Raw genomic sequence first — 15956 nt, forward strand, 5'->3', positions numbered from 1 at the left:
GTGAGAAATAAAAAAACATATACATATGTTTAGCTTAGGCTTGATATCCGTTTTCTGCCCAATAAGATGTTTTATGTAAAAAGAATAGACTGGTACAGTTGTTTTCTATGTATAGGATTTTATTGTAATATTAACACTTTGGAGTCCATCAGTGTTATGGATAATGTTATTCTAAGTGTGACCTTAGCATGACTGTAACATAGATGCATGTATGATTTTGGGTATAATATATATTAATGCATTATACTGACAATCTTTCATTGTGTTCTTTATAAAGTAATACGTTTATCTTTGTTTAATTTTATTAGTTGTGGTATTTTTATTTATATCTACCTTCATGTTTATATTTATTTTCATTATTTTTATTTTTATATTTGCTTGTTGTTTTTTTTTAATAGATTGACCAGCATAAAATGGCCATGAATTAATTATTTATTTATTATAGTACATGGATAATTATATCTTGACAAAATAATGAGCCGGTTTGTGCACTTTAAGAGCGATTACTTCCATCTAATTATAGTAGGGTGTAAATGCCCATTCAAGACTGTTCTCGTTATATTTTTGATTATTCTCTATTTGGGCTTATAAATAGAAGCAAAGACTGTCCGGATATCAGCTTTGAAAAAGTCCCAGTGCATACGGGAGGAAACCCGTCGGCTGTCATCCTTTTGAGTTGAGTGCCGTCTGTTGTGGAGCCTCTTATTCCTTTTTTAACAATTTCTCAGAGGCAAAAGATTTTCCATACCTGTCCCATTCATTCATTCCTCGGCTGGCGGAACTAAATGACATCAACTTTTGCGTCCTACCGTCGACGGAAGAAATGTCACACAGGATACCTTCAGCGCAAGTGGAGTGACATAGTCCACGGTACCTACGGGACGGCTGGAGATAGCCGGAAGAGCCGTAAGGAATATCCCTCCGGAGGGTCATCAAAGTGGTAAGACACATTTGGATTGTATAACATACGTTATCCACAAGTCAGTGGAGACAACTGCCATTTAAAACAGGCTACATGTCGGCTACAATTAGTAGCAAGGAGATCACATTATTTGCCGTTTGCTTCTCAAAAGATGAGATCGTTATTGGGAAATATCTTGTGCTTCACAGTCAGGATTATTGTTCTGTATTCAGGAGGATATTTTTGATCGTTAATTTTTTGCCAAGGATATATTGACATAAATCCTCTTTTCATCGTATAATTTTTTTTTATATTTGGCCATGATCTTAGGGTTTTGTTTGGATCCATATTGATAAATTTGTTGCCCGGGCATGTTTCAATATTATGTATTCGTATTATCTCATCTATATGTGGGCTCATGTTTAAAACAGCGCGATACCACATAAACTGCATGGTTGTTTTTACACACGGTTGCAATCACACTATTTGTGATATTACCTATATTTTATTTATTCTGTGTTTATCTGGTTCCTATGTTATATAAATAAATCGTCATTTATTGTATTAATACTATAGGATCTATTTGTCAATATTTAGAATATTGAGTGTTACATCATAATGGATGCAGTTCCGATATATGTCTATGATTTGGCCATAATTGTTTTTGCCAATTAATTAAGTACAGGCTGTACCCAGCGCTCATTGTATTTTCTATCTTTGTTTTTTTGCACGATTTGATGAGTCCTGGTTTGTAAAGGTTGCTGTTTTCATGAGCAGGTTTCTTTACGACTGGAACTCTTTGACCCACTTTGGCGTTTTGTAGTTGCTACCTGCAGATTTTTTCCTTCAGTCTCAATGACTTGTCAATTATCACTGTCCTGCACATGATAGGTATCATCATTATCATCACCATTTATATAGCGCCACTGATTCCGCAGCGCTGTACAGAGAACTCATTCACATCAGTCCCTGCCCCATTGGGGATTACAGTCTATGTTCCCTAACACACACACACAGACAGACACAGACAGACTATGGTCAATTTTGATAGCAGCCAATTAACCTACTAGTATGTTTTTGGAGTGTGGGAGGAAACCGAAGCACCCGGAGGAAACCCACGCAAACACAGGGAGAACATACAAACTCCACACAGATAAGGCCATGGTCGGGAATTGAACTCATGATCCCAGCGCTGTGAGGCAGAAGTGCTAACCTCTTAGCCACAGGTATCTTTACTGTCCCTAATTAGGATGCCCTACCAACATCATAATCACCATCATTATCAGTAACATAACAGTCTACATGAGTGACTGGAGGGAGATTGAAGGTTTCTGTAGTGGGTCTGCAGAAATAAGAGCAAAGCTTTCAAAATGTTGAATAATCAATAAGTCTATTAACTTGCATGCTGCTTTATGGCAAAAAAAAAATTAAACATTGTTTAAAAACATCTGCTGCTGTATTTTACTCTTTTGCAACAATGTGACTTCTCGTAAACAAAACTGTTAAGAGAACCTGTCACTTGAGAGAGGTCATTTTTACACGGTGCCTTGTGAGATATTTGTTTTATCATCCCCCACTCTCCCCCCAGCATGCACTACATGCAAATATCTTCGCACAGCTACATAGACCACATACTGCACTATAGTTACTAATGAGCAGCTGACCGCAGTCCCTTTCATCTAGTGCTACTGCTGGTTTTAAATCTTACTTTTGCAACAAAGACTTAAGAAAAATAAATAACAATATTTACAAACCATCTTCCCCATTGGAGGACTACAATTGTCTATAAAATAGTGTCTCTTTAAAGTTCAGATTGAAACTTGTAAACTATTTTTTTTTACTCCTGTCCTTCTGCTACCGATTGGTTCTCAGTTTTATGTTGATAGAAAAAAAACATGCTGCATGTACTTTCCAAAGGCATAATACGTTTTGAGCCTTGTAGCTTTGATTAAGCAATGAAATACTCGGAGAACAAGGCTGTTTAGCCTCATAAACAGAAATAGAATCTTGTTTACACATAAAATAATAATTTAATCAGTGAGACATAGCAGAAAAATAGGTTATTCTCATTTTGTGTTTGTGAGGACTATGGATTATTTATTTTCTATAAAGGGATCTATATTCACAAGCTGTCCATTTTATATAGGGCATCAGCAAAAGTGACCTAGGGCTAGATTTACTAAGCTGCGGGTTTGAAAAAGTGGGGATGTTGCCTATAGCAACCAATCAGATTCTAGCTTTCATTTATTTAGTGCTTTCTACAAAATGACAGCTAGAATCTGATTGGTTGCTATAGGCAACATCCCCACTTTTTCATACCCGCAGCTTGGTAAATCTAGCCCCTAGACATCATAGAATAACAGTATGGGGACCAAGGGTGCTTTGTGATGTGTATACCGGAGTGGGACGGAGGTATCTTGCAGTTATTCTTTAACATGTTGACTAGCACAAACTCTCACAATCGTTAACTCAATAACTATTCATTAGCTACAGTGTACTTCTGTATGACCTGGGTCTGTTGGATATCTTTTGAAAAAGAGCAGGAAGTACTTTTCTATGGTCTGAATGTGCTTTAAATGTTCTTATCCAGCACACTGAACTCTAAGCAGTATATTTACTAAACTGCGGGTTTGAAAAAGTGGAGATGTTGCCTATAGCAACCAATCAGATTCTAGCTGTCATTTTGTAGAATGTACTAAATAAACAGTAACTAGAATCTGGTTGCTATAGGCAACAGCTCCACTTTTTTACACCCAGAGTTTAATAAATATGTTTCTAAGTATAAACTATTTTTTACCTCTTTTACGCTCCATTTGTCACGACCATTTCCTGCATATCTAACTCACAGTTCAGCATTGTTAAAGGAATGTTTGGAGCATAAACCCAGTTTCTAGGTAACAATAGCCGCTCCACTACAATGCGTTATGTACTTGATCTGGGCCAAGCATGTCACATTAGATCATTAAAGGTATTTCTGAGTCTGTACAATAATTGCTCTGTATATAGTGGTCCTTTGTTTCAGTTGCATTCCATTACACAGCAAGATCAGCTTGAATGCATCTCAGAGAATGGCAGCACGGTGGCTCAGTGGTTAGCACTTCTGCCTTACAGCGCAGGGGTCAGGATTTCAATTCCCGACCATGGACTTATCTGTGTGCAGTTTGTTTGTTCTCCCCGTGTTTGTGTGGGCTTCCTCCGGGTGTTCCGATTTCCTCCCACATTCCAAAATAAACCATACTAGTAGGTTAATTGGCTTCTATCAAAAATTGACCCTAGTCGCTCTCTGTGTGTGTGTGTGTGTGTGTGTGTGTGTGTGTGTGTGTGTGTGTTAGTGAATTTAGGCTGTAAGCCCCAATGGGGCAGGGACGGATGTGAGAGTTCTTTGTACAGCGCTGCGGAATCAGTGGCGCTATATAAATGGTGATGATGGTGATGAGCGAATCATTGATACCTGTAAGCAGTGTCACGCAAGCATTCATGTTAGTGCCAGAAAGACCATAGTTGTACCATGTATTTTTGTTTTTTCTTGCACGCGTGGTATGTTTAGGGGTCTATGAATGCTTATGCATGCCGTGGGTGCTATTATACATATACATCCACAAAGTGTTTTTCTTTAATACCGCCCCCCGGAATGTTTTATTGGACCTTTGTAAAGAAACAAATTTTAACTGATAAGTGGAAAGTGGCTGTTACAGAACATATTTAATAAACGTTTAACGTCTTCTAGGCACACAGTCATGGAAAATATTGTTGCAACGTTGAAATATATTGTTATCGGTGTTTAAACAGCAGTAATTTCTGATTGTAATCACTGCGAAGATCCCCGGTCTGTCTAAAGGCGTCAGGTCTCACATTGTGATAGCACTTGTTCCATCTTCCCATATAACGTGTCTCAGGCTGTATACACTATAGACCGGTGGTGGGCAGCATGATTTATTCTCGGGGGGCCTCAGAGGTGGCGCTTAGTCCTACACATGGGTCTTAGAGAACCATTAGTTCACATTAGAATGCAGACCAACTTTAGTTTAATATATGGCTGGTGAGTTAAACGAATGAGATTTAACTCACTATACAACAATAAAGGAATCCCAAAAACAGCGCTCCCTAGCTTCAAAGCAGCCTAAATACACAAAAAATTGCCACTGCAATTCAAAAACACTAATAACAGATAAAGTACAAAAGGCGAATTAAGCAATAACCACATTCATAACAACTAGGGTATTTAATCCATCATCAGATGTAAGTTTTTTCTCTGTTCTTTTTATATTGTTCCACCACAAACAGGGGTATTGATGTTTCTTCCTGTGAGAAATAGGGGTATTAACTCACTATCTATAAACTATCGAACCCTCTACATAGACTGTGTGAATGTCAGTAATGTGAATATCATTAGGAATATCAAAGAGGGAAAATACTCAGTGTCTCCTCAACTAAAAATTTGATTTTATGTCCAATTTTAATCACACAACGTAGCTGTCAAACGAGCTTCTAAAAGTTGTTTCAAGGTAAATTTAAATGATATATTTAATTTTGATCCACATGTCCATTTTTAAATGTTACTCCAACTCCTAGGGGTAAATTCATCAATCTGCGGTTTTTGTATGTCGCCGATAACTGGCGATTTTGTGGGGAAAAATTTAAATGGCAATATCTTTTAAAGCTAAGTTTTTTGCCTTGCAAAAATCGCAGATTGATACATTTACCCCCTAGTAGTGATGATTGTCTTGGTACCAATAGGAATATATTGCTTTTTTTTTTAAGATTGATTTGCAAGGTACAAAATTGTTCTTGTATCTGTTATACTGGCTGGTACCTTACTGTTCTCTAAAAAGTCTAATGTCTGATCTCTGCTGAAAACAGGCCTATTAGAGTTAGATTTGACAATGTAGATCTGTCCTGTCGCTCATTTAATTTGCCTGTATATCCCTATGTGCTTGTTAGATTCCAGGATTAGATTTGTTAGAGGCGGATAACAAATTGTCTTAGTTACATTAAAAGCACTCTAACCTCAAAGATTTTCTTTGCTTAAGCATACTTGGCACAGGGGAATAGGCATGCGTTCACTCATAGCCCTTTGCTTACATCTGTTGTGGTCACACATCCCTTCCCCAGGCTATTGTCTTGGAAGAAGATTATCACATTACAGTTTAATTGGCAGAAGAGATGTGGGAGGAGATGAAGGGATGGTGAAACAATGTCTACTAAATGGTCATCTTTGCAACCAAGCTGAGTAGCTCTATTATAGAAACTGGGTAAAGACCTGTCATATTTTCATACATTCATTCCTTGATATTTGCATTAGACAAATACACAGGAAAAATGAAAAAATATAGGGTTAGTGTCTCTTTAAATGGATGTGTATGGGAGTGGCTCCAGGATGAGGAGCTAACACTAACCTACATATGCAGGGCCTGATTCATTAAGGATCTTAAATGAAGAGGTATCTTATTTCAGTCTCCTGGACAAAACCATGCTACAATGCAAGGGGTGCAAACTAGTATTCTGTTTTGCACATAAGTTAAATACTGACTGTTTTTCCATGTAGCACACAAACATCAACTTTAAATTTCAGTGTACAAATAAGCTATCAAGTATTTGTGTGCTTCATGAAAAAACAGTCAGTATTTAACTTATGTGCAAAACAGAAAACTAGTTTGCACCCCTTGCATTGTAACATGGTTTTGTCCAGGAGACTGAAATAAGATACCTCTTCATTTAAGATCCTTAATGAATCGGGCCCGCAGTGTATAGAGATTTTCTTCAGTTTAGTGGAAATTACTGCTAAAACAATACGAGGCCATGGGCGGGGTATAATAATATATCTAGTATACTATTATTTTCTTGTCACCCAGACAAGACCCTGATGAGTAAAGTAGAGGCCCACTCTTATGGGCCTCTACTTTACCAGCACTAATGGATTCAGTGTAACCTGGACAGTAACTGTTTCCGTCAACTAAGGGTTTCCCCAGTGCTGTCTCATAGGTGGATGATTATTATCATTATTTATTTTGGGTGGGGTTGTTTAGCTATGTATTGCTTTTGGACAGTATATGATGAAGACGCGTTACTCGCCTCCTTACTTGCCCCGCAATTTGGTGAAAAGTGGGTGCCAGTTGGTGCCAGCTGACCATGCAGGGCTGCTGATGCTAATAGGACGACCCTCTAGTCTAATTGAAGATGAGTTTTACATCCCGCCCTTTTCTGAAGGTGGTTTGCACAGTATTATTGAAGCCAGACTCTGAGCGGGTTGCATGTTAAATCCAGCTTCAAGTTGAACCGTGTAACAAACTCAGGGATACGTTATTATAAGCTTCCCACAAGCGACTGTTAGCGGGTGACTCTTGTAAACAGTTTCTTCCTACACTGTAACGTATAGCCAGTGTAGGCCACAGGGAGTTAGAAATTGGATGGGCGGCAGTCCTGACAGCACGGGGTAGGGATATATTAGGCTCCGGTCACACTGATGTACCTGTATATCAAATGCAGTTCATATATCCAACTTATTTTGCATGTTATATTGACTTTTTTTTTTTAATATATATTTTAAGTCACTAAATTTTAGGTATCATTTGGAAAGGAAAAAAAAAGGGGGCTTACATGATATTGTTTATTTCCTCTTTGCTTTTGTGATTATAAATGTTGGGAGGTATGTGTAATATATGACATTCGGTTGTATTTGGTGCATTGTTTGATGATATACAATACTTTTTACACAGTTCAGTCAACGCTATTTTGACTCCAAACAAACAGTTTCTAAGTAATTCAGATACTATAAGCCACTTACTGTCTCTGTTACTTATTAAACGCAGAGGTAAAATGGCATTTAAATCACATTATAGCCAGACACTCTGTTTCTATGCCTGCTGTATTTCAGTCCGCGTAATAAACTAATGAAGACTGGCTTGGAATGCTGTGTTAATCTGACCCTGTCCTTAGGAAGTAAAGGTTCCACTAAGGGGACTTGTTGGCAGGGTGTATTTCAGCCCCCAGCCAGTACCTGGCACCACCAAGTCTGAGTTATTACCTTTAAATTTAGCATCCGGGTGCAAAGCACTGTCTAAAATTGTATTTAACGTCATTTAAAGTTAACACAATTTACATCTATTTGTGAGTTCCCAAATTACTTGCTGTTTCATTATCCTGATAGTATTTCCTATCTCTCTAAAGCACATGACACACAGGAGTAAAGGATAATGACCCCCTGCTGTGCATTCAAGCTAAAAGGATGTGCTGGTCATTATCAGATCATATGCTTAATTAACATGGGATTTCCTTTCCTTTCTTCAGAATTTTTTACAGAAACTTGTTGCCTCTGAAATGGCATAATACCTCCAGAAATCAATAGATGATGCCACTAATAGAAATTAATGTATACTATACGTTATTTTTAAGTGATCCGGTCACCAAGACATTATTATTATTATTATAAAAAAAAAAAGTCTGAATATGTGCAAGTTACCATCTAACACAAAATGACTAATATTATCTCGTTTCTGCACAAGGTCTGCGTCTCATCCACATTTATTACCTGCCCCCATTCCCGGGTACAGGACTTTTTTGGACGGCATCCTCTTCTGGAATTCCCTCCCTCACACAATAAGACATTCTTCTAAAACATTCTAATGTTCTCTGAAAATCCTTCGGGCAAGCTTATAAAATTCATCAACCACAACTTTTATTTCCCTTTTACCCCCCTCTACACAGTCCACACAAAACGTCTTTCTAGATTTCTTTCCATACTCAAACAACCTTCTTACCCCCCTGACTAACATTGCTGTGTGTCTGGAGCATACAGACCACTAAGTATATTTTACCTTTACAATCAATCTACAACAATATGCAATATGTAGAACTTACCCTCATTTATTATTATTATTATTATTATTATTATTATTATTATTATAGATTTGTAAGGCACTACAGTGCTTTGCAGCCCCGTACAGTAGGGAAAACAGGACATACATAAAACAAGGACATATAAGGCAGACAAAATAAATGCAGACATGAAAACAAAGGGTATGAAGGACCCAGCTCACTAGAGAGCTTACAGTCTAAGTGGTAGAGGCCACAGCTGAAACGAGGAGCAAGTGTTGCTTAGAGTGGAGATTGGGACAGTTGTGAGGGTGTATTAGTGTGTATAGTGTCATCGGGGATAAGGTCACCTCTAAAAAAAAAAAAAAAAAAGAGATGGGTTCTCAAAGAGCGTCTAAAGATTTGAAGGCTGTGGGAAAGTCTGATTGGGCACGGTAGGGAATTCCATAAGTGGGGAGCAGCACGGGAGAAGTCTTGTAGGCAGGAGTGAGAGGTGGTTGCCAGAGACGAGTCAAGGCACAGGTCAGAGGTAGAACTAAGAGGGCGGGAGGGAGAGTATTTTGATATGAGATTTGAGATGTATGAAGCAGTGTTGTTGTTGAGGGCTTTGTAGATAAGGGTGAGTCATTTGAATTGGATTCTGGAGGACACAGGGAGCCAGTGTAGGGATTTGCAAAGTGGTGCAGCAGATGTGGAGCAGAGAGAGAGGGAGATCAGTCTTGAAGCAGCATTTAGGATGGATTGAAGTGAATGACAGATAGCAGGAGGTTGCAATAGTCAGGATGGGAGATTGAGAGAATGGATAAGAGTTTTGTTAGCATGTAGAGTAAGAAAACGGCATATACATGTACCAAACTCCTACTGCCCTATAGATTGTAAGCTTGCTAACAGGGTCCTCGTACCTCTCTGTCTGTCTGTAATACCCAGTATCATTTTATTACTGTGTTTGCTCCCAATTGTAAAGCGCCACGGAATATGCTGGCGCTATATAAATATATGATACTAATAACAGCTCACTGATATTCTGAAGAGCACAGAGATCCCAATAGTATGTTCAGTTCATTGAAAAGTGCACTAACACTGCTGGCAGAGCAGTAAGGCAGGACTGGTGGTGAGACAGATTTGAGATTGTGTCCTGCCCACTTCTGAGTCTCGTCTCCCCACCTCTCAGCTCATTTTTCAATCATCTGATCCTCCGGCACAGTCTGGGGCTGGGTGGGATCAGCCCTGACTTACTGCAGCGTCTCTCTGAAAAAGTGTGAGACAGGTGAAACTTTATCTGGCTGTGTTCAGGATTTACACAATATGAAGAATTGTTCGGCGAATACACTGTGCCATTGTTTTCATTCATCCCAGAAATTTTGCCTGCTAAATATACTATGGACCCATGGCATCATTTCAGATAAGGTAACATTCTTTAATAGTAGCATGTGTTCTCTTTAATGTGTCTACAATATAACTGTGCAGGAGGAATATAAGGTACTCATAATGCCACAACCATCTGTACGTTAAAGCTGATGTTGTGTGATGCCTGGACGCAAGTATTAAACAAAACTGACCATTAATAGTGTGACTGTGACTGTGCAGTCTCTGACTGAGACACCCAGAACGAATCGATAGCTCGTGGGAAAGTACTGAGAGACATCTGCTGGGCTTACTGTCATTCTTTGCAGAGACAAATCTTACTCATTAATAAAGGTGTTTAATAAGAAGAAACATGTAATAAAGGTGTTTAATAAGAAGAAACATGTAATAAAGGTGTTTAATAAGAAGGAACATGTGAAATAGCAAAGCCATTGCAGCTGGTCTGCAATGTTATGTCAAGACACAGTTGATTACTATTGTTCAATTTTTCTTTTTCTTTTTTATTTCGCAACCTTGTGTGAAACTGTTGAAAAATTCTTTTAATGCATACCAATAAAATAGATGTTTTTAATTGATCTAAACAGCCCGGAGTGCCTCAATATATACTTCTTCTCTTTCTTCTTGTACATCTGCTTGGTTGTCGGCCAGCAATTTGTCACCCATTCCTGGTGGGCTTCTGCACAATAGTTCAACTAATCTCCTTCAGGTCTAAAATGTTGTACAGGAGGGTGAGATCCTGGACTGGATGCAGCTGTCTCTTACTAGAAATACCTTTATTGTAGGAGTTTAGCTTTCTTGTGTTCTAGTCTACATACCACAGCAAGTACATATCGCACACACGTGTTAAGTGCACGGCATCTCTCCAGCCGTGATAGTGGCAGTATGTAGATGACAGATAAAGGATGGGTCTATAGACGGGGCCAGTGCTGTGTGTATTCTGTCTGCAGCGGCAGTGATCTACCATAAATTTAATGCGGATTCAGAAATGATCGCAATGCAGAATATTTCACTGGTATAGCCCGTGTGGTTTCTCTGCAGGACCCAAGTAGAGACAGACAGAGAGGGAGAGAGTTCCTACCCTGACTTTAACCCTTTCAGGGCTGCTTTGCTTCTCAAAATGCCTTGTATTTCACATCCTTCTCCTGTGAGCTGGTGTAATTGCAGCTGTTGTCTGCCTTCTCCACAGGTCTGCTGTGTAAGAGACGAGTGTACACTATCCTCAGTACTGTGCCTTGGAGTCTGCTTGTGATGCCCACCATAGGACGGGAAGATGAAGATACAAAGGCCAACCTATAAATTTTGCTGCAGGGTCCTATTCAGGTTAGTTATTCAGCAGTGCTGCGTGGGTTACAGGCTGGAATTAAACACTGTGAGCCTGAGTCAAGTAAATGTCCTCTGGGACAAACCATGTTACAATGCAAGAGGTGCAAATTAGTTTATTATTTTGCACATAAGTTTTAAACTTGCTGTTTTTTTTTTTATGTCACACACAAGTTCATGATAGTTTTATTTTTACACTGAAATTTAAAGTTAATTTAGCATAACATTGGTGGCATCACAAAATCACCCTATTCTAAACCAAATCACCAATAACTCACATCATACATCAAACCCCCCCCCCCTCCTCCATTAACACTCGCCCTATCCGCAGCATAATATCTTTCAATATAACCCATTATAATATATCCCCACACAAGCATTACGTTAACCCTCCTTCTTAAACTCGTAACATGCATCTTAGCCCCAATCATGTCCCCCTGTCCAGAGTGCCACCTCCTCACACAGCACCTTTAAAATCTCAATAGTAGCGACACATTAATCCCCACTTATAATATTAAACTTACAAATGCCAATCCATCCCCATTCCCGATTCCCCTCCCCTCCTGCATCCCGATTGGATGGAACAACAGAGCCCAGGAATAAAAGGAACAGCATACTTACATATCCACCATATCCCTGACGAAGTCCACGGACGAAATGCGTTGGGTAACAGCAAGCAGCACTCTGAGTAGAGGACCAGAAGACCCCTCAAGCTACCACCCCTCCTACACCGACTCTCTCACTAGACCAAAGCTACCAAGACAAAGCAGGAGACACAGCGGCGAATAGATCTAGCAGTAGAACGCACCGGCCCCTGTGCGTTCCACTCAAAAACCGGAAGTTCGGCATTTGGAACGCATAGCGCGTTCCAACTGCCTAACCAGGAAACTGCTCGGCCAAGCTACTGCGTCTCCTTCCTCTACTCTCGGAAGGAGGCAGAGGACTGAATCTCCCCGCACTTCACCAGCACCAGCCTACTAATGCATCTAACAAAACTGCTCTTATAAGAGCAACTATAAGAGCACCCTTAGCACCCCCCAAACCCGCTAACACAACATCCCACCCATAACACGGGGACATAGTTAGAAATTACAGAGATCCGTATTGCCCAATAATAGACACTTATTGCACATTACATACGAATAATCTTGCCAACATTATTTAATAGAGGAATTCTAATTTTCCTCCCACTTATGCCCTGAGCTATAAACAAAAGCAACTACATTTACAATTATCCCTTCAGACTAGAAATTCTCACTGCATATTCCCCAGGACAACAACCCTTTCAGCCTTAAAATATATGCTATAACCCTATTTACAGGGACTATAAACACAGAGCTATACACGTTACCACCAATACCATATATTCTCAGAGCTAAAAACTAGAACGATTTTGTTATTACCCCAACAGCAAGGATATAAACACAGAGCTATAAACGTTACCAATAACAACCAGAGCTATAAACTAGTGATATTAGCCGTCAGCGGTACACAAAACCACGCACTATATACATCGCGTCAGAGCTATGAACATAAAGCAAAAGTGCTATAACATTTAAAACCGCAAAAAAAGCTATAATCATCTACTAAATTCACTAGCACTTAAGTTTATTGTCTGTACCGCTTATATTGCTATTCCCCACTCCCCCCTTCATCTTCTCCCTCTCCCACACCCTTCATCACTTACTGTGCAATTGTCAGTATATATAGAATAAGGACAGATACTGGCAGTTACACCCATTATACGGGCCTAGAAGTGTGTCTAATATACAGACGTATTAATAGAGGACACTGGGAGTTATACAGCGTACAAGACATGAGATAGTGTCCTCCTGTCTTATGTAAAAACAGGATAGGATACTAGTCAATGTCAGCATATTTAGAAAACGCATTGTGTATAACCCCCCCCCACAGCTTTGGTCACTGTGCTGAGTCTGTTTAGGCTCAACTTGTTGACGTATTGCCCGACAAGCAAAAACAACAGCAGGCAATACTTAAACAGGGATACTGATATTTGAAAGAGGGGGCTTCCCTCCTTCAAACAAGGGGAACCCTCGCTTTCTAAGTGCTGGGGATAGGGAGATGGAGGTTCTAAAAGACCCTATCCCTGGCATTTCTCATAGGTTTTCAAAAGTGGGACTCGCCCTCGGCACTTTAAGGGATCATGTAGAGGACGAATCTAACTCGTCCTTAGTACTCAAGGGGTTAAATGAGAAAAAATGCTGCTTGCCATTCTGACGACAACTGAAACTCTCCAAATATTAAGCCACTTTCAAGTTAATGACAAACTCCTAAAAATTAAAGCGAACCTATCGCCATGTTGGGGAACTGCAAGTTACTAAGTTAATTAATGATATTCTTCCCTGTGTTGGCTTCTAAGTTAATTCACTGCAGAAATAGATTAACTTCTTTTTTTCCCCACTAATTAATTTTCAATATCATCCTTTGTACCATTTTGTCAAAAGAGAGGGTGCTTAAAAAACATTAGCTTTGGGCCAATTTAATGCTATAAGATTGGAATGTTTGAAAACAGGAGCACTCCTAGGGGTAAATTTATCAAGCTGCTGGTTTGAAAAGTGGAGATGTTGCCTATAGCAACCAATCAGATTCTAGTTATCGTTTATTTAGTACATTCTACAAAATTACAGCTAGAATCTGATTGGTTGCTATAGGCAACATCTCCACATGTCAAACCTGCAGGAAACTCGCAGCTTTATACATTTACCCCCAGGAGCGCTTCTGTTTTCATGCAGTCCAGTCTTATAGTATTAAATTGCCCTACAGCTAATGTTTTGAAAAACCCACTCTTTTGAAACCTCTAATAAATGATAAAATATTATTACTGCTTTTACTCTTTCTTGGATTGTTCATTAAAAATTAATTCATACACAAACAAATCCCCCTCTCTAGTATTATTAAAATATGAGAATTCAGTGTAAAAGAATTGAAGAAAAACAGGGAATATGAATAATTTTAAATAAAAATGAACTATGTCCCCCCCATAAGGCTGACCAGATACTATTAAACTGAATCATTACTGTTAAACCTGCATCATGTAATTTTGTTTAAATTTAAAGATATTTTCTTGTTCTTGGTAATATTTGTAAATAGTTTTCCTTTTCCATCCCCTAAAATAGTGTGTTCATACATAGACATTGGTTATATCACTTGATATGTTTATTTATCCTGCATATTTAATATATAAAATTTCCCTTCATTGCTCGGTTACCAGCCACAATTTCATGTAATATACATCTTTCAACAAATGGTCTCTGCTTGAGGGTTCATGTAAATATTGGTGACTCCACATCAATTCATATTGAAATATATTGAGCCCTTATTTGGCAGTTGTACTGTTTACACATGCTCCACGTCCCGATATTAGCTGCAGAATCACACAGGGATCAATTAGACCCATCCCATTCTGACTCACAGATCTATATCGGGGTTTGTAAATGCAAATATTAGACTTTGCCAATTAATTGTTGGATGTCAGCAGCAACATCATTGTTCCGTAGCGCGGTAGGACATTCTTTCATTTTTTTTTAAAGGTTTTTGTTGAAAGGTTTTATGTGTGCAGGTGTGGATATGCTAAACCGAGTTTTATTTACCAATAAAAAAAAAAAATCCACTCAAAGATATAATATAATTATGTGAGTTTTGCTGACTCACAACTTTGTACTATCTATAATTTTGCGCTACACTAAGCTATCATTCAGACGGCAGATGGAAATGTCGTGCAGAGAACATTCGGGTAGATATGGTTATGGCAGTTAGTCAGCTCTGTATCGGAGTTTGAAGGTTAAGATCAAAGGCCTGATTCATTAAGGATCTTAACTTGAGAAACTTCTTATTTCAGTCTCCTGGACAAAACCATGTTACAATGCAAGGGGTGCAAATTAGTATTCTGTTTTGCACATAAGTTAAATACTGACTGTTTTTTCATGTAGCACAAAAATACTTGATAGCTTATTTGTACACTGAAATTTAAAGTTGATATTTGTGTGCTACATGAAAAAAACAGTCAGTATTTAACTTATGTACAAAACAGAATACTAATTTGCACCCCTTGCATTATAACATGGTTTTGTCCAGGAGACTGAAATAAGAAGTTTCTCAAGTTAAGATCCTTAATGAATCAGGCCCCAGGAGTTTAAAGTGTTTTTTTAATAGTTGGGCATCTAGTTATGATTAGGTATTGGGTTAGGGTTAGGGATTGTCAGCCGGAATTGCCGCTTTAAAAATTTCTAATATGGCGTTCCCCATTTTCAATGACGTAAAAACGCAGTGCCGTTATTACTTCTGATTGGGATCTTTGAGAACACAGTCGGATACTTCGCTTGTCATTAAAGAGGTAAGTCTTTAGTTACAAGAGAACTTTCCGACTGGCATATTTTTGTCTATGAAGTCGTCGTCTGTGTTATCAGCTCTGATAATTAGTGCCCCACCAGACCTGTCCTAATGGGGGTTTTCAATTGTTGCCGTTAACGCTCTCAAACGAGCGCTCTAAAAATATTAGCGTTAATACGGTAATTACTCGCTAAATTTCATCAGGGAG

The 15956-nt window shown here is 38.8% G+C and overlaps 1 protein-coding gene across 2 annotated transcripts in view; it reads left to right on the forward strand.

The window, feature by feature from the left end:
• The window catches only part of ST3GAL5 (ST3 beta-galactoside alpha-2,3-sialyltransferase 5), a 66989-nt gene that overhangs the window by 24191 nt on the left and 26842 nt on the right, over window positions 1-15956 (forward strand). Inside the window, exons 1-2 of one of the 2 annotated variants that reach the window (XM_075194122.1) lie at window positions 9899-10120; window positions 11265-11398. In XM_075194122.1, coding sequence (XP_075050223.1) covers window positions 11349-11398 — 50 coding nt within the window. In that variant the 5' untranslated portion in view covers window positions 9899-10120; window positions 11265-11348. Of the gene's footprint in view, window positions 1-9898; window positions 10121-11264; window positions 11399-15956 lie in introns of those variants that run through there. The other variant, XM_075194121.1, reaches the window with a different exon arrangement.

Source organism: Mixophyes fleayi, chromosome 1, assembly GCF_038048845.1.
Source record: "Mixophyes fleayi isolate aMixFle1 chromosome 1, aMixFle1.hap1, whole genome shotgun sequence".
Classification (NCBI taxonomy): Eukaryota; Metazoa; Chordata; class Amphibia; order Anura; family Limnodynastidae; genus Mixophyes; species Mixophyes fleayi.